The sequence below is a fragment of the Wyeomyia smithii genome, chromosome 2, assembly GCF_029784165.1.
Source record: "Wyeomyia smithii strain HCP4-BCI-WySm-NY-G18 chromosome 2, ASM2978416v1, whole genome shotgun sequence".
Lineage (NCBI taxonomy): Eukaryota > Metazoa > Arthropoda > Insecta > Diptera > Culicidae > Wyeomyia > Wyeomyia smithii.
The window spans coordinates 12,510,880-12,535,417 of NC_073695.1; the positions used below are offsets into that span (position 1 = coordinate 12,510,880).

Below are 24,538 nucleotides of genomic sequence, written 5' to 3' on the forward strand. Positions count from 1 at the left end.
TCCAATTAAACAACGCAACCATGAACTACAGTATGAATTGTTGTAGGTATTCTATCTTCCCTCTAGTGAGATTACCTAATTAATAACCGATTGACTTCTTTTACCAAACACAATAGTTTTTTTGAGTTGGCTAACGTCTATATCGAAGTTAGGCACCTGAATTTGAAAATCTAGTAATTCAACCAGGGAAAAGTGGTCAGGTTTTGAGCGCTTATTTTTCAGTCATTCATAATCAGGTTTTCGAGGTTTTGGCATCAATCGATCAAAAATTCTTTTACGGTGAAATTTATGTAACAAAAACGAACTATTGTTTGAGATACACTATTTTTCTAATTTGACATACCACCTGCAAGCACACTAGCATGAAAATAGCTAGATGATGCCTTAACAGAATTAAATTAATTAATTTGTCTAAATTTGGAATTTTACCTGTAGGCACATAAGAAAATGCTGGTGACACATGAACGAACAGAAATTCTATTGAACAATATTCGATTCCATCAACGTTCTGATAATTTTACAGGCCTCTCAAAACTGTCTTGAAAATATTTTGTATTCGAACGAAATGTTTCGAAATCAGAAACGGTAACCACAATGTGTGCTTTTTTATTACGTCCTGACGTTAAATACATTTTACTGAAGATACAATTTTTTCGAAAATTAGATTCAAGATTTAACAAATTTAAATTAAATCAAAGTTGAAAAGAAAATTTCTTAGAATTAAGTTATTGTGTAAAAATTATTTGAATGGTGATGATTAACAAAATTACATAACTGAAGCTTTATTTTTTTTTTTTTTGTTAACTTTGGCACTCAAAAACATCATATTTAAAATGTTTTTTTTTTACTTCCCGTTACAGGAAAACCGCTACTGCATAGTCCCCTTCACGATCGCCATCTGCTTCGACTGGGTGTCCTACCTAGTGCAGAACATTGACCATGGGATGCCATACCACGTGTGGATGCTAACTACTGGTAAGATGAGACAAACTCTCGGCCACTTGCAACAGTATACCTATCAGTAATACTAAACGCTTCCATGTTGCAGCTTTCTTCGTGTACGTGTTTGTGGCGATGCTCAGCCTCTTGATACTGTTCGGGACGACAATCAAAACGTCTAAAACCAACGATGATCTGTTCGTTAAGTTCCAAAGCGTAGAAACCGTGTGACCAAGAACGGTGACTTATAGTCAAAAACCTCATTTCTATCTCTTTCTCTCTCTCACTCTCTTTCGCACAAAAGAAGCTGTACTGATTGTAGTGTTGAATGTATATATGTGTTATTTATAACTAGACGTAAGTGTAACCAACATAAGCTAGACGGCAGAATAAATGATCAAAGAACATAAATACAAACCAAAATATAGCCTATTGATTGATAACTGTAATCCTTCGGGGGATTGAGCGCGTGTAATCGAAGCAGACGAATGAATTAAAATAAGAAAAAAAAATCATTCGTCGAAGAGTATTTCGCAGTTGATAAGCATCACCCGAGAGGTGCTGCCACTTCAACTATCACAAAAATTGATTCGACCGTCGTCGGCCAGATATTCTCGATTCTGTTTCCAAGTGCGATGTTTTCGACAGTGTGAAGAACGAGCGCAACCCGGAAAGTTGCCGAACCAGTTCCGGTCCGATTAGGTAGAGTGGAATGGGCGGAAAAGTCACCGATTGCTCGCTGCTGGACTGCCTGCTCAGCCCCAGACTCTATGGCGTGCTGGTGGGTCTGATGAGCCTGTGGGCGATGTTCGCTTCCATCTCGGCGTCGTTCTATTTGCTAATGAAGTACGATGACATCCGGAAGGTGCCGGACAGTTGTAAGTATAGCGGAACAGTCAGCTGGAAATGTGATTTGTGAAGGAAGGGGTTTTTTTTCGGAACGCGTGAAGATTTCTAGTTGGACGTTATCTCTGTTTTTTTTTTTTTTTTTTTTTTGAGAAGTTTGAAATGATGCTCCCTTTCTTCCAGTGCAAACATATTACCACTACGCATTAGTGGATGTTATCATTGTACAGATAGGGATAGCAATTGTCGGTTTCTACTTGTTTGGAATTTACAAAGTATGTTTGCGTTAATTTTGTGCTCTTTACAAAAAAATGTGATTTTCTTTTTTGCTCTGTTCCACACAGGCAGACGAGCGTTATTTGATCCCATTCTTAGCGCTACTCGTGGTGGACTTTTTGGCTTACATTGTATCTGAGGCACTAATCTACGCCGACTATCGCGGCAAGCGAAACCTCTTCCAGCTGCGATGGAAGAAAAATGCTTTCGATACTGGTAAGGTTGGCAAAGTTCCTCGTGAAAGTAGCTTCGAGTAATTGAATCTAATTTTAGCCGTGTTTATATGCGTTCTTACCATTGTTGTAACCCTGTATCGAAGCTTTAAGCGAGAACGACACCACAAGGATTCTAGGTTAGGTGGCTATCAGAGTATCCCGGACACTGCAGAGAATTTTGCCATGGACGGAGAATTTGGCGAGAACTGAGTATACAGTAGGTAAATCAATACATTTTATACATTTTACACACATCTACTTCTGAAGTCTACTTAGTTAGAACCAGTTAAATTCTAAGTTGAAAACGTAAAAGAGAATAAACTGTTTTTGGTTAATAAACATTCAATTTAAATTTAAAAGGAACAGCAACCATTGTGAAAACCAAAATTCTGTATGAGGCCAAATGGCAGTTTACTTTATGTGTTTAGAAAAGTAATAACAAAACAAGTTTATTGTCTCAATGATTTTTTGAGCAATTTCTCCATGATTTGTAATATAAGAAATACTCTTGACCCCATCGTGATGATCAAACATGTAGTTCTGAAAAAGAGCATCACGAATGTGGCAAAAAAAATATAATGTAATCATATAACGGGGGACAACTGAAAATTTGGATTTTTTCCACTTTGACAGCAGTGGATGAACTTAAAAAAATAATTCATTTCTCATGAAGATCCATTATTTTGAATTAATAAAAAATATATTAAACATTTGAGAAAGGTCTGTTACCGGCCTTCCGACGCTTTCTTGTGATGCCGGAACAAGAGCGTTGTACGGGCTTCAAGTCCGCTTTTCGAATGCATCTTTTTATTCTACCAATCAACCGTTCGCAATTCGTTGATTTCCAGTTAGTTTTGCACTGGAGGAACTCAAAATCCCAACGAAATCTTCGGTTGGACGACATCGAGGTAGATTCATAGGCGTAGCCAGAGGGGGCAGGGGGAGGCCGTTGCCCCCCCCCCCCCTCGCTAATTGTTGAAATTGGTGCAAAATTTTGTTTTCAATAACTCTAATAACGTTTGCGCGAGACCTGTCTCACCCTGGATGGCAACGACTGGTAGGGCACTTTGTATTTTACTTCCACCACGAAAGAAGTAAGCACTAAGGTGAAATTTCTTTTACACACCAAGTTCCCCAAGAAGGTGCTGCTGTGGCTGATAATCAGCGAGAAGGGGATTTCAAAGCTGCTCTTCTTTCGCTTCGGACTGGCCGTGAACGGGGGAATTTATAGTACAAAGTACCTGCCGGAAGTTGCATCGTTCACAAAAAAATACTATAAGGCCGGTGTTCTGGCTGGACCTGGAGTCGGCTCACTATTCGAGGCGATCGTTTGAGGAGCTGGTTGTTGCGTCTCATCGAGGATTTCTGGCAAGCCTGAAGCGTAAGCTCCACTTCAACAATTTTGTCGCGAAATTTGAGGAGGAATTGATAAATAAAACGAAAAAAAGAATTAAAAAACATGCCTACACGCATGTTTTCGTCCGCCATGGCGAATGTTCCGGTTAACTGCCGGAAGGCCGCACGCAAGATCGTAGATTTTTTTTTGCAAGTAAGCTGACATAGGGTAGGGAACATATTTTAAGCAGCATTAGGAACCGCCTGTGTATTCAGACGAAATACTCGAAATGTGTTGGGTGAAACTCAAACAGTAGTATATCAATCTGTTCGCTATCGTTTTCTCTATCAGAACTTCAAATCTAGAAAATCTATAACGAGCGTCTTAGCAGAGTGATTGAGATCAATCAAAGAAATAGTTATCGGTTTCCGTTATACTCTACTAAATTTTTTGGAAATAAATATTGAAATTCAGTCCGCAAATATATATTTCGACTGTGACGTACAGTCTTCCTCAGTGCTTATGTGGACTGGTTCACCAGAACTTGTTTTCAGATTGTAAAACTAAGTTAGCAAACTTTGACAATCGTCAATCAAAGTTACGAATCGAGGGACACTATTCCAATCACCCCGAACCTATTTTAAGCAGTTTCCATCTGTTTTGCAGGCGTTTTTTTTTTCAGCACCCGAAGTGGCTCCTGAATGGCTGCAATATAGGTCGATTTGTTTCAATTGCAATTTTTCACAGATTTCTTTGTGATTAACGGTATTACTTATATTCGTGAGGCAGCTAGACAATCAAAGTTTTCGTTTCCATCATTGAAATTGTCGATATTGATCAAAATGCAGGAGTTTGAGGCCTGTTTTCTTCGACTGATTAAAATAGGCGCTACTGCTTAAGCCGTTCCCTACCCTAATTACCTTCCATAGGAAATTTATGAAACCCAATTATCTGTCTTAGTTATTTTTTTACCACCATCCGAAAAAGTTCATTTTTTAACGCATACGTTAGCACAAAACGATATTTTTAGCCCATTGAAACATCTGTGTAAAGTATCAGCCAGATCAAAAATAATTGACTGAAATGCTTGGCCTATGTTGCGTGGAATTGCACAGGTTTTTCAGTTGATCAACTAAGGACATTGCAGCGGCAAAAGTACCGGGCAAATCCGTGTTGATCACTAACCACTAGTATTCATTTCTATTTTCCAAAGTACCATTTTTTACTGCTAAAATTTTGAAGAACTTGCCCCCCCTAATCGAAATTCTGGTTACGCCCATGGGTAGATTCGTTGGGTTGCGTATTTGGGTTACAAATGAAGTCGAGTGGTTGTTCAGAAACGTTTGTGTTTTTTTTACGTAATGTGTTGTTATTTCATCTGGCCTTACTTCTCATCGGTATGGTGTTTCGAAAGAAATGGAGTCATAATTTTGTTCGAACATTCGTTCTAGTATACATTTTGATTGATAGCCAAGTCACTAGGTTTGAACCATGATTTCGACAGAAAGGAAAAAGTCCTGTTCTGCCATCTGGCCGGTCTTCTACTACCTTCCTAACGGATTATAGTTGAGCCCAAGTAACACACATTGTTATAGAATAGTTGGCGTTATCTATTTCATGACATCTCTATCACCAGAAAAGCGCAAAAATTACAGGCTGCTATATAACAAGTACCGATACTATATGAAGTATTACATAACTGCATTAAAGCAAGCCAACTTGATAGAATGAAGTGGCAAAATACATCTCGAGTACTAACCTACGGCAATGCGCCGTAGGTTAGTCTGTTAATCTGTTGCTATGACAACTGCTAAACAGCGCATGCGCAAATATAATGTTATGCGCAGTGCAACTAGAACGACAATCGTGTTTATCAGTGGCAGTTATAATTGATTATAAATTGGTGATAAAAAATAATATTCAACCTTTAAAAATGAGTTCGAATGTTTTTTTCGTTAGCATATTAATTTGTTTTCGCATAGTTTCAACGTTATCTGGACATGAAATCTAACAAAACTTGGAAGCGTTGTTAGATTTACGATAGCAAAAGTTGTAGTGATATTGGTTACACTGCAAGCGTTTTGTTTATCATCTGATGGCGCATTTTGACCCGCTTCGAATGAATATACAGTAAAGTTCTTTTTTACACGATTCTACGTACCGTGCAAAAAAAACCGCGTTATTGGAAAAAACTTCGTAAAAAAGAACTGTGTAAAATAAAACCGTGTAAAAATGAAACTGTGTAAAAAACAGCCTACAATAGTCTGTTACCGTTACTGCTACTTACTGTAACAATTTCACGCGAAGACGAATCGTCGTAAAAAAGAACCGTGTAAAATAAAACCGTGTAAAAAAAACCGTGTAAAAAAAGACTTTACTGTATATATATCGTTTAAATAATTCAAATATTAATTTGATCAAGTAATTTAACGTTGGCTGCTGAATGCTACGACCTTTGTTGTAAGAAAAAGCCCTTTACAGGTATGTAGTGTTGTTATTAGATGATTTAATGTCTTACGAAGAGACGAAGTGAGGATATTGTTAATGTTGAACTCATGTCATTGAAAACATCTCCAAAACCAGCAAAAACGAGCTTGTTTTCGAAATGGACTTGTAGTACAGTTATATGACTACTTTCATTGTAACTTATTTTCCAACATGTTTTGTGTGTTACTTGGGAGGTTTGCAGGAAATCATCATAGAAACCTGAGAGGAGAGAGAGAGAGTTTGCATATACATAAGCTTATTTCTCTCTGAGCGAGTTTGTCTGCTTTTTGCCTTATTGCAAGCTTTGGTGTGGTTATAGTGAATCCAGACCCAGGACAGCAATTTAAGTAATTAGGAAGACAATTCAGTTATTGTCCGAATTACTGAGTTTATAAGTAAATATATCGTTTCAATCAAGGTGAGGAAAAACAGAAATATGCATATCCTGAAAATACTGATGATGATTCTTCTCCGTAGATCGTGAATTTTATTAATTTTAGTTGAAAATTCAGTTCAGTTAATTTCATTCATTTTGATAATATCGACATTTTGACGTAGGTAACAGATGGAAAACCGTGGAAAGATTCTTGATCTCTCGAATTGCTGTGACTTGTTAGACCTGCATTGTACCTCGAGACCAGATAGGAGCTACGTTGTATTTAGGGGTTAAGAACTTTTGGCACGAAATCGACATTATTCGGCTTATACTTCTCCAGCACGTTCTTTGTGTGGTAGAATGAATACCAAATCCGGCCAGAAAATCGTTGCATCTCTGTGAGCCTTTAGGAGAGGGAGCCGCTTTTGGAGATATTCTTCCAAATGTACCTGTCCATTCATCGTCCTTGAGGTAACGAAAAAAGTAGAAACTCCGCCTTCCACAGGACGAAATCGCTTGACATATCAAGAATTTCTTGTCGAACTTGGACATCTTCTGTACTCGAAGGTTCTTTGTAATATCATGGAATACAGGTTTCTTGGAAGCTGTTTGAAGTTCGCCCTAAAATAAGTCTCGTCGTCTATTACACAGCAGAGTGGTTCCGTCAGCTTTTGGTCGTATAACTTTCGGGCCTGTTTTTTGCGGCCGAATTTTGCTTCTCGTAGCGCTTTGGAGCTTTTTGAACCTTACACATAAGTAATTCAGCTCGTGTTTTTCATTTGTGATCCTTTTCGCAGGCAACTTTTTCGGGTCTTGGCTTCCGATCTTATCCTAAGAACGCGTGCAGAACTTTTTCACGAACGCGCTGTTTTTTCGTTGACATTTAATTAACTATTGCTGATAGTGTCAAAAAAGCACGCTTTGACGCGCATCGTCAGCTAAATGCGGGACTGTACAATCCTATGTTATGCGAGTCCAAATTGACCCACACAGGAATTTTAAACGTGTTTGGAGCGTCGTGCGTTCGAAACGAAAACACTCTGCCATCCCCTCGAGTGTTCTTCTTGACGAAACTGTGTCCAAATCTACTATGGAATCATGCGAGATGTTTGCAAAATCTTTCGCTTCTGTTTTCACCGATAACGTTGCTTCTGATTCAGAAGCTGATATCGCTTCAGTAGACGTTCCTGTCGATTTGGTGGATCTATGTACATTCGAAATTACACTCGATATGATATTAGTCGCAAGTTGAAAAATTGAAGCGATCAGCTCAAGTGGAACCCCTGTGCCGTATTTTAAATAGATCGTTTGAGCAAGCTAAAGTTTCTGGCGATATGGAAGCAGTCGTTTATGTTTCATGTTTTCAAAAATGGAAACCGTTAGAACGTAAGGAATTATCGTGGTATAACGAGCCTTTCTGCTGCATCGAAGTTTTTTGAGATAGTCGTAAGCAACTTTATTCTTGACCGGACAAAGTGCTATATTTCCCCGGATCAACATGGTTTTATGGTTGTGCGATAGAACTCTTCATGTGCAGATTGATTTCAGTTTTTCGTCTTAGTTCACCAATGTTCCCGGTGTTCCTCAGGGCAGCAATTTGAGACCTCTGTGGTTCATTTTATTTTTCAACATCGTCATCGTCTTGTCTCCCAGATGGTCACGAGGTACGATGCTGGCCTAACAAGCCAGTCGTTGCAGGTTCGAGGCTCGGGAGAGATTGTTAGTGTCAGTAGGATCGTAGCGCTAGCCCCGCAATTGTCCTGTACACTTAACAGTTGGCTACGAAGTCTGTGTATAAATAAACAGAAGGTCATATTCCGAATCGGAATGTAGCACCAAGGCTTTGCTTTGCATCGTCTTGCTACTTAGAGCCGGCTGCAAATTAGTGTATGCTGATGATTTAAAATAATTTATTCATTTTATTTTTAACATGATATGTGATGTGGATGGAGAAAAGCTCATTGGAGGTGGTCACAAGTTAAGCTTCCTCAAATGTGCGTAAAAATCCCATCATCTTTGGGCAAGTACAATAATAACAGTCAGTATCTTTGTATAATTGTATCACATATCACTTTCTAAGATTCTACGGCGAAACACAGAGGAAGGTATAGATAAATCAAATAGATCACTGTATTGATTAAACTGGTGTGCCATAGATGAAACTGGAGCATGGGCAGCATATTGCGTCAACTGATATTCAATTTGCTGCATAGTTCTCGATCATAGTACTCTTGAAGGTGCATAGAATTGAATTTGTGATAATAATTCGTGCGCATCGACTTCAGCAGTATTTTATTTTTTTTTTTTTAATTTATTAGCTCTACCAACAGACATTGTAAGACTAGTCCTAATGGTTATTAATATATAAAACATTACGAAACAGAGATATAAATTTTGTACGTAGAACTTGATGCGATAAGTGAAAGTCGAAAGCAGATGACACCCGGTTGAAGGCTCGTTGAATACCAATGATGGCACTGTTTGCGCTGTAGTTGGTACGACGAAAAGGCAGTTGCAGCGCATAAGACCTCCGCAGGGTTCTGGATGGCGCGTTTAGGTTGATCAGGCGAAGAATGGTCGGGCAGTCAATCCGTGAAGTCAAAACATCTGAAACTACCATGGCGCGAGCTGTTTCTCGGCGAAGCTGAAGAGTAACGAGCTGGAGAAGCTGGCAGCGATCCTCGTATCGGGTGTTACGCATGGGTTGCCGCCAGGGAAGCATTCTAAGAGCATAGCGTACGAAACGGCGCTGGATGCTTTCAATGCGGTGGATTGCATTATTGTAGTGAGGAATCCAGACAGTAGAGCAGAACTCCAATGAGGACCGAACAAGCGAGCAATAGAGTGTTGTTATACATTGTATGTTTCTGAAATCCCGCGTCATGCGGCAAATCAGTCCCAGTTGTCTAGCGGCTTTAGCAACAATAAACGATATATGTTGCTTAAATGTCAGTTTGGTATCGAGGAAGACTCCAAGATTCTTGACGTGATCGACTCGCTGTATTGAAGACCCATCTAACTTGTAGTCGAAGTGTAGCGGACGGTGTTTTCTAGTAAACGTTATTATTGAGCATTTTGTAGGGTTGAGTACAGTTTAACTTGCACCAACGTGCAATATGTTGAGTTGTTGTTGGAGATAAGTAGCGTCTTCCACGTTTTTGATTTCGTTGAACAGCTTCAAATCGTCAGCGAACGCAAGACGAGGACATTTTAACAAGTGATGTACATCATTAAAATACAACAGGAACACCAATGGGCCAAGATGACTACCTTGGGCAATTCCGGAAGTAGCGACAAATGGTTCGGAAATTTCGTCGCCGATTTTCACTCTGAGAGTTCGTCCCAGCAAATAGGATTCTAACCAGCCAAGCAAGTTGCCGCTGAACCCGTATCGATCAAGTTTGGCAACGGTGATTTGATGGTTTACTTTGTCGAAGGCAGACGAGAGGTCCGTGTAGATAACTTTGATTTTGTTTCGGCTTAGCAGTCTCAATAAAAACAGCGCTGATCTCTATGGGGTCATCGCCAACGTTTCGATCCGGTTGGTTGGGATCTTCATCAGGGCCTATTTTAAAAATTTTATTCCATTACATAAAAAATAGAAAATTGTACATAAATTACATTTAGCTAACAACCAAACAGAAAGAACTCACTCGACACTAATCAGATTGTACAGTTACAGAAAATATCCTACGTGTGGAAGTCAGGTTCGAAAGGGGGGAATTGCACTGCGTCTGAAACATCTATTCTAGCTCTATTCTCACTTTTTTAAATTTACTCTAACACTTTATTACAATTGTTTTATTTTGCTAATTAGCGGCTGCTATTTGGGTTCAACTGTTTCCCGCAAAAAGATGGTGTACGATGGGGGGTTGTGTTTGTGTTTGTGTTGGGGGAGTGTTATTTAAAGTTGTGTGTTCGGTTCTACTCTTTTTTGACGACGCATTCCTCATCTCTCTTCGATCTTTGATCGAGAGTAAGAGATTTGCGTACGCACAGCTTAGGTTGTCGGTGTCAGTCCGATGGTTGACCGTGTTGGTTGTAGTTGCGATGTGGCACATCTCCAACACTTGCAGAGCTTGTGATTTGTAGGCACTGTCGAGGATGGCTGGCGTGTTAAGGTCGAAGCGGTGGTTGTACTGGATGCAGTGATCGATCATTGCTGTCTTTCCCCGGAGTTGTTGGATTTCATGATCTTCGTTTTGGTGGCCATTGGAGAGCAGTTTGTCCAGTGTATTTACATGTGACTGGTGTCCGTACATACGACAACGAAGTTTGTTCGACGTCATACCAATGTACTTGCCGTGGCAGTCTCGGCAAGCAATCTGATATACAACGTTACTTTTGTTTTTGTACGGTACAGGGTCTTTAGCTGTGTGATATAAGTGCCCCACAGTGTTTTGGTTACTGAAAGAGATGCTCGTAGTTGGGTCGCTGTTTTGGAGAATCTTTTTGATGGTGGTAGAGAGGCCATGGATGAACGGAATAGATTTGAAGCTGGATGGTTTTTCTACTCTGTCATCCCTCGCTGGCTGTATCAGCAGTCTGCTAATTAGTTTATGCGGATAGTCATTTTTACGGAGCTGACTGTAGATGACCTGGTTCTTCTCTTCGTCAGTTTTGATGGTACTTAGCCCACGGACACGGTCAATGAAATTACGTACTACAGCCAGCTTTTGGTCGGTAGAGTGGAAGGAGTGGTAGTTTAGTATTCTACCTGATGATATTGGTTTAACATACCAATCGGTTTTTATGCTGCCGTCGTCGTGCCTTACTACAAGCAGATCTAAGAACGGTAACCTTCCTCGATCCTCCGTTTCACACGTGAACTTAATGTTGGGGTTTTGTTCATTGAATATGGCAAGAGTATGGTCTACCTGATCTTTGTGCAGGACGAGAAAAAGGTCGTCTACATACTTTCGTATGAACTGCACTGGAACATGGGCTTGTGTTATCGCTTTGGTTAACAAGTTTTCCATAACGATATCAGCCAGAATAGGAGAGAGGGGGCTTCCCATGGCGTGTAGATAACGTCGGTTTGATGTCGGTGAACAAAGCTGTCGAACGCGTAGTTAGTCAAGCAAAGCAGGTTTGTAGCACAGGAGCGCTTGGGAAGGAATCCGTGTTGATCGTCCGAAATAGTGCTTTGACAATGTGAGAAAATTGGTTGAAGGACGACTAGCTCAAATAGCTTCGAAATTGCACACAAAGCAGAGATGCCTCGATAGTTATCTATCTTCGAGCGATCACCTTTTTTATGGACCGGAAAAAGGAAGGCCTGTTTCCAGGTTGTAGGGAATCTGCCAGTAGCCAGCGACAAACGAAATAAGTGGGTAAGCGGTGTGAGCAATCCAGCAATGCATTTTTTTAGCAGTGTAGCTTGGATTCCATCCGGGCCCGGAGAGTACGTGTGTTTCAATTTTCTAGCAGCGGCAAGAATTGCATTATCGTCGATGTTGATCGAAGCCATGGAGTGCCCAGGGAAAGGGACGTTATTAGCAGCATCAGAAATTTCACCATCTGTTGGTGTTTCGTTGCTGAATACGCTTGAAAATTTAACAGCGAACATTCGGCAAATAGCGGCAACATTACTTGCTTTCTCACCAGCCAATTCCATCGTGGATGGTAAGCCTGACTCCTTTCGTTGTTCGTTGACAAAGTTCCAGAATTTCTTCGGATCTGCTCTCAGTTTGCCTTCTATATGACGTCTGTAGTTCGAGTAGCACCGTCGACGAAGTCTTTTGTACTCGTAGTTCAGCTGTCGGTAATGATCGCGAAGAAATAAAGCGCCAGTCCCTGAGAACCTCCTTAACGCGGATTTTTTCAACGTTTTTAAGCGACGCAATTCCGCTGATTGCCAGGGACAATATTTATGCGATCGGTTTCGTGTTTTTGGCACAAACGCATCTATTAGGCCGTTTAAAACGGAAGAAAAATCGTTAACAGCCGAATCGATATCCGTTGGATTTAGATTGCTAATCCAATCAACTGTTAGCAGCGCGTTCAACAAACCGTCGAAGTCGGCACGCCGAAAATTAAAATTTAACCGAGTAGGAGGCTCCCGATACTTGATTTTAAATCGATCGTCAAGCGACAAAACAAGTGTCGGGTGGTGAGCAACGTTTTTTACGAGAGGATCAGGTGCGAGAGTTAGCAGCGGTGCCGTATCATTAATGCTGACGAAGCAAAGATCTAGACAACGCCCATTCTCGTTTGCATTACAGTTGATTTGCTGCAGTCCCGCGGCGCTATAGCCATCCAAAAGATCCAGAGCGCAGACATGGAATGTTGACTGATTCGGGTCGGGATAAAGAAATCCGTCCCGAAAGGGGCGCCAAAACAGACTAGGTAAATTAAAGTCCCCGATAACAATTATTTCGTCGCACGGTTTGGCTCTGGAGACTATCGTTAACAACGACAGGATATGCAAATCGATCAATTGCTTGTCGCGTGTTCGATCCGGCGGAAAATAAACGGCACAAATGAATAATTTCCGACCAGATAGTTGGACGGACACCCATACCTGCTCAAGAATATTCCACGAGTTCTCATGGATCACGTTAGCTTTTTAGCGACGATGAACAGCAATAAGCACACCTCCGCCGGTCCTTTTTGGGCTGTTAATGGGGCCACGGTCGCAGCGGAAGCCTTCATACTCCGAGCCGAATAAATGCGATGATTGGGTGCGATCATCCAGCCAAGTTTCCGTGAGGGCAATCAGCTCGTAGCAGCCCTCTGAAAATGCTAGTAGATAGTCCTCGATGTTAGAATTCATACCGCATGCATTCTGGTAGTAAAGTTGGATCGAAGAGTTTGCTCTGCATGCATCAGGTGTTCTGGATTCGGTGAGCGACGGACTTGTCAATGCGTCAGGTATACTAAAACACGAATCTGAATTTGAGTATTCATCGTCAGGAGCATGAAACGGAAGATACTTAACTAGTGCGAGAGTCGGTTGACTCTCGCATGACAATATCACAGCATTTGAGTGGGCCAATTTGCTATTGGCGAAATCTATCCGGGCGTACTTGGTCAAACTCGAACTCACGAACGAAAACTCCAGAGGGCCATGTTGATGCTCGTAGAGCAGTATCCCTTAACGCTTTTGGTACTTCCACCCGGAAAGAAACAAAGTTCAGCTTTGTAATATCAGCATCTTTTTTCACCAGCCTCACGACGTTTAGCGTTTCACTGATGCCGAGACATTCTTGCGACATAGTGACAACATCATCAACTGTATGGCTCGGATCCAGCCGGCTCAAATAAAGCCAAAATTGCTGCCGTTCATCAGCAACGGTTTTTATTTTGCACTGAACCAACCTTGTACCACAGACACCAGCCGCAGCGGGGCGAAATTTAACATTGTCTTCACGACTCCGTTTAGGTGTCGGTTGCTCTCCGGGTTGTCGCAGAGAATAGAAAATTTTTTGAGCCGGAGCTGCAGTGCTGATCGGAAAGTGCTTTTCAATGCGAGAAGATAAATCTGTGACGACCGTGTTTAATTTGTCGACAGCTTCACACAGCATCGATGAATCGGTGATGGGGGGGCTAGCGGTAGCTGGATGCTGCAACCATTCGTTAAAATTGTTAGCACAATCGTCGCAGAGCCAAAATATATTATTGCTGAAAGTTGACATCACGTCCAGAATAGATCGCTGCAATCCGGGAATACACGTGCGGTGGAACAATGAACAGCAGTTGCCACGGCAGGCAATCCTATCGATCCCATTTACAGGGGAGCTGCATGTTTTGCAAACCGATGCCATAACTCGAACAAAGGATCAGCAGCGCAAATTGTTGCAAAACAAAAAAACAGCAAAACAGCGTCGAAAGATTGCAATATTTATATCACTCGATGACACGCGCGTAAAAAATGATTCGATGAAGCCACTTGTAGAAAAAACTAACTGGAATTCAAAACTTTTATACTCCAAAAATACGAAAAATAAAACAGCGGTTAAAACAACGTTAATAAACAACGACGTGTTGCCAGTAGTCAACTTTTCAATAAATACAGCTTGTGTTTCACGTCTACGTTGGGCTAGTGTTTTAATTCCTAGTAGATTTTGCGGATCGCTCCATGGGAGATGTCGTAGCGCATAGCGGACGAGCTTTCACTGAATGCTTTCCAGTCTACCAATCCAACTATCCTGATAAGGATTCCAGACGACACTGGCAAATTCCAACTTCGAGCGGACTAGCGAACAATATAATGCTTTAAAGCATAACGGATCATCGAACTCACGAGCAATTTTGAACATGAATCCCAGTTGTCGGCTTGTATTATCAATTGTCGAAGATAGATGAGGCCTAAACGTTAGCTTCTCATCCAGTATCACTCCCAAATCTTTAACTTGATTGACTCTGGTTAACTTAGTTCCAGCTATATCATAGTTCTGAGTGCGGTGGTAACTAATAACGAGGCATTTATCAATACTCAGCATCAATCGATTTTTCATACACCAATCGTAAAACAGATTCAACAGGTTCTGCAATTCTCTGCAAATCATCGGCAAAAAACAATTTACCGCCGCGATTTAGAACAATTGCCGCATCGTTGAAAAACACTGAGAACAATAATGGGCCTAGGTTACTACCGTGTGGTACGCCAGAAGAATTTGTAAATTCGGCGGATTTACAATTTCCAATCTGTACACAGAGTTGTCTGCCAACTAAGTAGGATTCCAACCATTTGCGAAACGTTTGAGTACATCCAAGCTTTTCCAGCTTGTTTATTAGAATAGCATAGCGGCTTTCAGATCAGTGTATATCGTATCTACTTGGGCTTTGGTAGTCATATTTTTAGTACAGAAGGACGCGAAGTTCACAAGATTTGTTTCAACAGGTCGACCATGAAAAAATCCGTGTTGTGTAATACTTATATAGTTCGGGCTGGTAGTAAACAAGGTCTCATTGATAATACTTTCAAAAACTTTCGACTCCACACAGAGCGAAGTTATGCTTCTATAGTTTGATACATTGCATTCATTTCCCTTCTTAAAAACTGGGAATATATCTGATTTTTTCTAGGCAATAGGAAAATACTGTTAATCCAAAGAGCGATTAACAAGCCAGGTTAACGGTGCTGCAAGACTTAGTAGTTCAAACTGTTGATGACTGCAAACGTTTACAAGCACTGTTGGATACGTTTGTTGATTGGTGTCGACGAAACAGGCTTGTCCTTAGTGTTTCTAAAAGTCAAGTTATGACATTTCACCGAAAAAGCCGTCCAATAGTTTACAGTTACCGAATCGATGGGTATATCCTTAAGAGAGTAGACCAAGTCAATGACCTTGGTGTCCTACTTGTTACTAAGCTTACCTTTTATTATAAACATCGCTCGGCTGTTATCTCGAAAGCTGCACGTCAACTTGGATTCATTACAAAAATTGCTCGAGATTTCAGAAATCCTCACTGCCTTAAAACACTTTATTGCTCGTTGATACGGCCACTGATCGAGAATGCTTCTATAATTTGGTGCCCTCATCAGCTAGCGTGGAATTTACGCCTCTAACGTGTGCAGAAAAGATTTTTACGATTTGCGTTAAGAGATCTACCTTGGCGGGATCCCGTAAATCTTCCCCTATATCCCGATCGCTGTCGTCTACTCGGCCTAGAGACACTAGAGCGACGACGGATAATTCATCAGGCTGTATTCATCGCCAAGATAATTAACAACGAAATCGACTCCTCAAGATAGCACTTCACAACGAACTCATCGTTCTACTGGATTGCTGCAACGAAACTGAACTTGGGTGCAATGAACCTTTGACTGCCTGTATTCGCACTTTCTCTGTTGTGGAAAATTTGTTCGAGTTTGGAGAACCATCATTTATGTTTAAACGAAGATTAAAAAATTCCTCGCTTTTATACCTTTGACCGCTCAATATTTATTAAGACTTTTGTCAGTTAAATTAAATCAAATAAATAAATAAATAAATCAACTATCTCTACTCAAACTTTTAATTATTTTACAGTGGATAAAAAATGCACCCTTTCGTTTCCTATTCAGCATAGGTAATAACTGCAGGGTCGCATTAAGTTTCTTCAAAAGATCATTTAAATGGTCTTGGCAGTCTCTAAACTAAGATATCAATTTAAATGTTGATTCCTCTAAAAATTTGAAGGTAATGATGAGAACCTGACATCAACATTTTTATTTGCTTAAGTACAGTACTAAGCAATATAAAACATAACTTATACAGAGCTTTTTTCAAGCTTTAAATTGTGCTGAGTAAATACAATCTTCCCTTTATTACTAAAACAGGAAACAACCTATTATCTGACACGAATTTCGGAATTTACCCTGAATTCGAAATCTACACGAGCTTAGTGAGTTTTTTAGTTGCTAAATGGCTAGACATGTGTCACTTGTGACCTTATAGTGGTGCTCTCCACCTCTGTTCAGCAACTCCTTTCCCAACCTCCACGAGGTGCCAACCGGGATACGAGTAACCTTAGTGGAGATCTGGTAACCAACCCCCGTTGGAAACTTCGACCATATGCTAACTGGGAAAAAGGGGCGTACGCGGCTGTATCCGCTGGTTGGGGGCTGCGTACAACAGCCCGGAGCGGGCGGCTAAATTAAGAAATGCGGTGTCTCGCTGGCTATATTTGAGATGGCAGCCCCGTCGCGAGAATAGGTATCGTAGCCCTAGTAACGTAGCATAATGCAGCGTATGATAATGCGGAACAGAATAATCTGCGTGGACCCAGGCGAAAAAGGTGAAGCAGAAAAGTTAAAGAGGAAAGAGCAGTCGGTTTCGTGCTAATTGCGTAACATATTAAGCAATGACAGTATATGCGTGTCGAGAGTCTAGGAGAAATTCTCCAACTACAGGATAATTAATGTGTACGCACTGACTAATAATAAACCCAATTACGAGGAGAAGGAGTTCTATGATCTCCTTGAAAAGACGTTCTGTGAGTAACCTGGATATGACATCAAGATCGTCATCGGAGATGCAATTGCGCTGGTCGGATAGGAAGTCTTCGTCCGTCACATATCTGGTAGAGCAAGTTTCCACTCTACTACAACCGATAATGGCCTGAGCTGAGGCTTATCAATTTCGCTGCAGCCAGAGGTATGGCTATCTGTAGTACTCATTTTGCACGCCGGAATATTCGAAAGCAGCTCTTAGATCGGCCATGTTTTAATAGACGGCCGGCACTTTTCTCAGACGTTAGTCTGTTCTTGCGGAGGCGAAGGCCTGTTTCTCCAGGCACGGTGCGAAAAGCTTCTACGAAAAAAAAAGGGAATCAGGAACCGAAACGTGTCTGCCCCTTTCATGTTCAACAACAGGGAGGAGAACTTGATTACCAATATTTCAAAAAAGCTCAGATGAGGAAGATAGAGGCGTCGAAAGCTGTAGGATTCCCGCCAAGCTTTTCAAACTCGGGAATGAACAGCTGTAGAGTGCCAAACTTTGGGGCATGCTGAAGTGTGGTCTGATAAAGGATTGCTCTCGGACTGGTTGGAGGGTCTCATATGCTCGATCTACAAAAAAGACCATCGCTTGGACTTATAGTAACTATCGGGGCATAACTCGAGTACAAAATTCTCTCACGCATCTTGTTCCATCGACTAAGAACGTTGCAGGAAACCTTTGCTGGCGAATACCAATGTGGTTCGTGAACTAATTGCATGAATTCCAAAAGTTCAACTTGCAGACTCACCGTTCGAAGACTTCAGGGCAGCGTGCGATTCAGTTAAGAGAAATGAGTTATGGCAGATAATGCTCGAACAGAGTTAACCAACTAAACAAACTTAACTGATGGTATAACGTCAAGGGTCAGGATAGCCGGTGAGATATCGGACACTTTCTTTACGTTTGATGGTTTGAAGTAGGGTGACGAGCTGCCAAACTTTTTGTTCGACATCGCATTGAAAGGTGCTATACGAAAAGTTGGCGTGCGTAGAGGTGGGACTATCATGACGAAGTCTCACGTGTTACTAAGCATTGCGGACGTCGACATCATTGGTATTAACCGTAGAGCGGTGGAATGGTCCTTTGGACCCCTCAGGAAGGAAGCTGTGAGAATAGGGCTTGACTTAAACTCTGACAAGACGAAGCTGGTACAGACCGTAGTAGCCCTTAATGGTCATAAAATATGGACACAGAAAAAGGATGATCGGTGAGCTGTTGGTGTTCTTAAGCGTAGAATCTTGCGGTTAATCCTTGGCGGTAAACTGGAAAATGGAAGATCGAGTGACTTGGCGACATATTCTGGATTTGGCACTGGATCGAGATTCGGTTTTCCGCAAATATAAATGTAAGTCTGTGTATTTAGTTGTATATGTTTAGGGGTAGAAGACACGACATTTTTCGTAACATACTAACATACTTTGACCAGAACCAGTAAAAAGTTTAAAAACAAAAAGTTTTCAAACTGAGTTAGAATTCTGGATAAAGTTATCACTAAAGTGTAATTACCTCATAGGGTTGTTTCACCTATATGATGGCCTACATTTTCAAAATGTGTTCAATAGAAAATTGGATGACAACGAATATAAACTATGAACACTTCAAAGCAGTTAAGTTAAGCTGTTAGGTATAACAGTCAGGCAGAGCCGGCGTCACGCTACTTTCCCGAGTTCTTTCTACGTTTTCTTTATCAATTTTCGCGATAAAATTGTTGGAGTCTTACGCTTCAGTTTTGCCCAGAAACTCTCGATAGGGCGCAGCTAGGGAACGCTCCATCTTCTCCAACAATTGCTTCGAGTAGTGGGCCGACAGCAGATCCAGCCAGTACACTGCGTTTTCGCCCTTATGATGTTTCTTGATGAACGACGCAACTTCCGGCCGGTACTTCTTACTATAAAATTCCCTGTTCACAGCCAGTCCGAAGCGAACGAAGAGCGGTTTTTACATCCCCTTCTCGCTAATCGTCAGCCACAGCAGCACCTTTTTGGGGAACCTCGGAGTTCACTTCCTTCGTAAAATACGAAGTGCCCTACCAGTCGTTACCATCCATGTTCATCAGGTAATTTTCACAGTTTGGCCGGTGGCTCCAATGTAGCCACTTCTTCCTCTTCTGCATCCTTTGGAGCTTCTTATCGTTCGGGATCGTCGGCCGTTCGGAACCGGGTTTTATTTTGATGCTTTGATTGTTGTCCAATAGTGCCAAGGTACTGTAGATGCCGAAACAGGCGTATTCGGCGTCCACAAAGTGTCGCAAGATATCCGTTTTTGACGTGGCGTGGTTCCGAATGAAGTAGTTTTTCGCCATCACGGTTAGAGTTCGAGTTAAATTTTTCCAGCTGACTCATGGGTTACTATGATTGATGCTGCATGGGTTGTTTCGTTAGTGCTTATAAAGGTAAACCCATGAAGAATTGACAATTTTTGTTCATTTTCTACTGCAAACTTCTCCTTGAAAAAAGTCTCCATTCTAAATTTAAACTTAATCTGACTTCTGGTAAGGCTTCACTTACAGTAATGAAAGCCTCACTTTTTTAACTAATGAAAAAAATGCGCAATAGTACCTCTTCTAGTTTTCGAAATCAAAATTTTGTTTGATAGCAAACCGCGTAGAAATGCATGAAACCTGTGGCTTTATAAACTCTCGCTCAACGATATCCATCAAGAAGCGGTCGCTCGCACATGTAACTAAGCGGCAATTTTAAGTTTCGAATATAGAAAACATTACATTGTTTTTTGTTTTGTCCGTTAATTAATAATAATAGATAGATTTACAACGATCTGCATATTTTCCGGCAGTCAAGTAGCTCTTTAAAGCTCTTATATGTAAATCGAGGCTACAGTGGGATTGACGTGGGACATTTGTCTAGTAGAAACAAAGTTACTCTATAACATTTATTTAGCCATTGTGATATTGTAGGGAAAAAATCACAGGAGGGTTGTGTGCAAAGCCACGACCGCAATGTTGAAGTAGAATACTTTTACAAGAAACAACTCGGCTGCTTGCGTGTCAGTCATTTATTCTAGAAAATAAACGTTGACCGTTCATGGGCAGAATTGATAATTTTGTGCAAATGAAGTGGAAGTACTACTCAATTTCAGTTTGCACATATAAATACGAGCTCACTGAACAGGAAAAGAACAAACTCTTTGCGGCACAAACAAGTGTCAACAGTCGGAGTATACATGTGAATACAAACTAAGATAATTAACGTTTCGTTTAAGCTCAGAACGAGAAAATATTAAAAAGCATATTTTCATTTGCAAGGTATATAATTCTGTCGACCGTGCTTGGGAAGCAATCATATAACGATATCAGAGGTTGAATTTTTCGTTTTGACAAGGCTTGACCATTTTCAATAGTAGGGGAACAACGGGCAAGACGGTCACCCTAAGGAAATCATTTATTATTCTGCTCAAAACACAACATTTCGACCAACGATATTCATAATATTCGACACTGACTAGTGCTTTTCATAAAATAATGCAAACTTTTCCTCTTTAGAGTGATTTTATATAAGTTTTCACTAAAATAGAAACAGTCTCGGAAAACCACTATTTCACAACGTGCATATGAAACGGATCGGCTGTGCTGGTAAGACAAACCTATGAAAGACTATAGCAAATTTCTTTCCTATACGGGACGACGCGCTGCGCAAAAAAGCACGTGTTTGAAGCTTACCGTCGGCTGCGCCGATGGGATCATTCACATCATTTACATGTAGTATATTTACAGCTTTTAACAATGTTTTCAATGATTATTTTTGTTTCAAATGAGAGTTAATGATTTCAGGTCTCATATCGCATGCTAAGAATGCTGAAAAAAGAATAATAAATGGTGCTATTGTCGTTTTCTCAGACTGCCCGTTTTGCTAACACAACATCTGACCGTCTTGCCCAAGAGGCAAACATTTGGGTTTGGATCGATGTGATTTTCAAAAAAATAATATTTTCACTAAACTATCTTCACCCACGTGTCTCAAATATGCTCAATTATTCCAATGTCATTGAAAACTATATTTTTCTGAAGTTTTACCGAAGCAGAAGCTTAAATTCGACACGGCCAAAACTACATCACATTGCTTTGCTGTTGAAGGTGAGCTTATTTTGATTATTTCTCAAATAACTAACTATTGTTTCAATCTATATAATATCTCAAAACTCCCAGGATCCTGTTGGTATGTAACTGGCATAACTGATTTGTATTGATTTCAATGGTTTATATAGAAATGAGCAACGGTCCATCTTGCTCGCCCTGTCCGATAATTTGACTAATAAAATTACAGTTATCTTCATTTGGGAAGAATCTTAGAAGATTTTCCAATCTATTGCTGTGAGACGAAGGTAATCCATCGAATACTACCCGATTTATTGGCATTTGACATAGGACATATGTTTCACTTTTTCGGTTTTAGATTTTCATTTTACATCCCTATGTAGCCGAACTTCCTGAGAGAAGTATTCTACTTCAAAATCTCGCCCGATCGCTTGCGTTGGCGTTCAGCCTGGCAGAGGCCTGAGACGTGGTGACCAACCACAGGGCAAGTGATTTGTTTAATTTGAAGGCAGCCACAGGCGCAACCCGCTGCTATTGTCTGTTACTGCTGAGTGCTGATATCTGCTGCTACTGCTGTCAACGTTGTGGACGGTCCATCCAGCTTACTTTCCAACTAATGAATGTAACTAGTTTTCCCAGAAACACTCTTTTATAGCCGAAGGGTGCTACGAAATATGCCACGCCTTTCAGTTCAGTTTCACCATTTCCTAATGTTCTTTAGACGAATTATTACACAATTCGCATTTGATTTTTGTATCCAACTAATAAACACCGTTGGTGTTCTCACACACGCAACGATTTAACCCCTAACCGTATTGCGGCTTGTAACATCAAGCGATTTCGTTTGCTCGCTGTTGCGTGTTGCATCATGTTGCAACTTGGCAGCTGGGAGACGACGAAATTCTGTTAATGCTGATTGATTGAATCGAATTCATATTAGCTCTGCATAGTCGAACTAACTGTCTTTGTGAATGCGGTCTAACAGGGCAGTTTGTTATTCGAAGTCGGTTATGCTGATCGCAGCCTTTGCGCTGCCCCTACAGTGGGGGGTTTACTAAATAAAGTAAAAATTAAACAACCACAACAGAATTTGATTGCATCCCACACAGATTGTTTGCTTGTGTTGATGCCAGAAAATTATTATTTGTTCATGTGCCTTGAAAAAGGCATTTTGCGGTTCAAAATCAGTTGCTGATCGCAACCTTTGAGCTGCTCTAACAGTGGGGGAATTAAGATACTCGGACAACATGCACTGTGGAAGCTATTTCACATTCAGTGAATTAGACGAGTGCAACAGATTTAAATTGCTAGGATCCAACACAGAATGCTTGTTTGCGTTGTCAAAAATCATTAACTTTCAATGACTTGTTTATTTGCCTTGAAAAAGACATTTTGATTTCCAAAATTGGATTTCCTGATGGCAATCTTCATGCTGCCCCAACACGGGGGGAATAATGGCAGTCTGGCGACACACGCTGAGAAAAACCGCGCTGCTCCTGAGACGTGGTGAACAACCACAGGGCTAGTGCTGTTGCTGAGGAAGGACGACTGCTGTTGTCGCTGCCTAGAACTATTATGAGCGGCTTCGGCTGAAACAGGCCAAATAGCATGTTTTCAATTGCAAGGTATATGATTCTGTCGACCGTGCTTGGGAAGCAATCATATAACGATCAATCAGAAGTTGAATTTTTCGTTTTGACAAGGCTTTACTATTTTCAATAGTACAATAGAATGAATGATAAAATTACAATTATCTTCTTTTGGGAAGAATCTTAGAAGATTTTCCAAACTATTGCTGCAAGAACGAAGGAAATCCATCGAATACTAACCGATTTATTAGCATTTGAAATTGGACAAACTTTTCACTTTTTTCGGTTTTAGATTTTCATTTCACATCCCTATGTAGCCAAACTTCCTGAGAGAAGTATTCTACTTCAAAATAGCCGACAATCTGTAAAACAGAAGGTTCAGCATTGAATTTCATTGGTCCAGAACCATTTTGTGGAGTCTTGAAGTGTGCTCTGACTAAAATTGTAATTTTGGAAACGTCATGGATACATCCAGGCAAATCCAGAAGATCTATAAGACGAAGTGCAAAAAATACTCAGATCTTAGTAGATTTTAGTTTGAAAAAAGATCTTCGGGTCCTGTCACTTCCCGAGTAAGTATCACCTGACAAATCGAAAGAACTCACTCTACATTATTTACTCCTGTAAGAAGTACTACTCCTGCGCAAGCTCGATTGACTCTTTTTGCAATAAAAAAACGATGAACATAACCGATTCACTTCTTTCGATCCAAATCTAAATTTCATTCTGATAAGTATAATTTTAAATTTAAAACGCAACAAGATAAGCGGTAACTCCTGCGAACCAGTCAAACTCGAAAACCGCTGTAACCTTGAGTGCAAGTGCGTAAACATTTTTTTTCTCCCTCACGCCTACTCGTAATGGAAAACCACACCAAAGCCTTCTTGCTTTGCGCAGATGTTTGACAGCGTTTGCTACACTCCATCGTAGCAGGCCGGACTGGCAAAATCATCAATGTAAACTTGTTACTTCAGTCTATTGAAGCAACATATGTTTAGAAGTGACTGCATTGCTAAGCGAACACAGGGGTTCTGTGTATGGATGTAGAAAGCACGCGGCCGCATTTTGTCTATCGTATGAAATCCTAACCTTGCACATGTGGTGCTCAAAATGGTTCAAGTTTTCCAACCATTAAGTGAGACTTTGGCGTCTAATGTTTCGCCGATTCAAGTGGCCGTCAGTGGGGTAACTAATCAAATGAAAATATATTCGTTTACGAGTAATTGTTTGTTGATCAGATCATTATCTCTGTCGGATGGAGTTGAAAGTCACGATGTTTCCAATGTGTGCGTACGACGAGTTGAGTCGAGCGTCTCAGTTTACGATGCCGCCTTTCAGGTACCGAACGGATGTTTATAACACTTCACACTAGTGTTTAGACTAACAGTTTCCGGTGTATCTTTTGTTAGTCGTTAGCAGCAATAATAAAGTGGTAAAAATTTATTGGCACTTGAAGACATCGACAAAAATATAGATCGCGTAATTTAATCATTAT

General features: G+C 40.7%; 3 protein-coding genes across 9 annotated transcripts in view; 1 reads left to right on the top strand and 2 right to left on the bottom strand.

The window, feature by feature from the left end:
• The window catches only part of LOC129724934 (uncharacterized), a 36,454-nt gene extending 33,839 nt beyond the window's left edge, over positions 1 to 2,615 (top strand). Inside the window, exons 3-7 of one of the 3 annotated variants that reach the window (XR_008727986.1) lie at positions 861 to 975; positions 1,049 to 1,817; positions 1,969 to 2,060; positions 2,130 to 2,277; positions 2,335 to 2,615. Coding sequence is in view for 1 of the 3 variants with exons in the window: in XM_055680224.1 (XP_055536199.1) it covers positions 1,652 to 1,817; positions 1,969 to 2,060; positions 2,130 to 2,277; positions 2,335 to 2,486 (558 nt within the window). In the remaining 2 variants the exon portion in view is untranslated. Of the gene's footprint in view, positions 1 to 860; positions 976 to 1,048; positions 1,818 to 1,968; positions 2,061 to 2,129; positions 2,278 to 2,334 lie in introns of those variants that run through there. The other 2 variants (XR_008727987.1, XM_055680224.1) reach the window with 2 other exon arrangements.
• The window catches only part of LOC129724929 (uncharacterized), a 311,814-nt gene that overhangs the window by 53,227 nt on the left and 234,049 nt on the right, over positions 1 to 24,538 (bottom strand). The window lies entirely within an intron of this gene.
• On the bottom strand, positions 8,821 to 14,295 carry LOC129724931 (uncharacterized). The gene is made up of 2 exons (XM_055680220.1): positions 10,129 to 14,295; positions 8,821 to 10,040 (listed from the first exon to the last, which is right to left on the bottom strand). The coding sequence occupies exon 1, from the start codon at positions 11,491 to 11,493 to the stop codon at positions 10,309 to 10,311; it is 1,185 nt and encodes a 394-aa protein (XP_055536195.1). The 5' UTR covers positions 11,494 to 14,295; the 3' UTR covers positions 8,821 to 10,040; positions 10,129 to 10,308.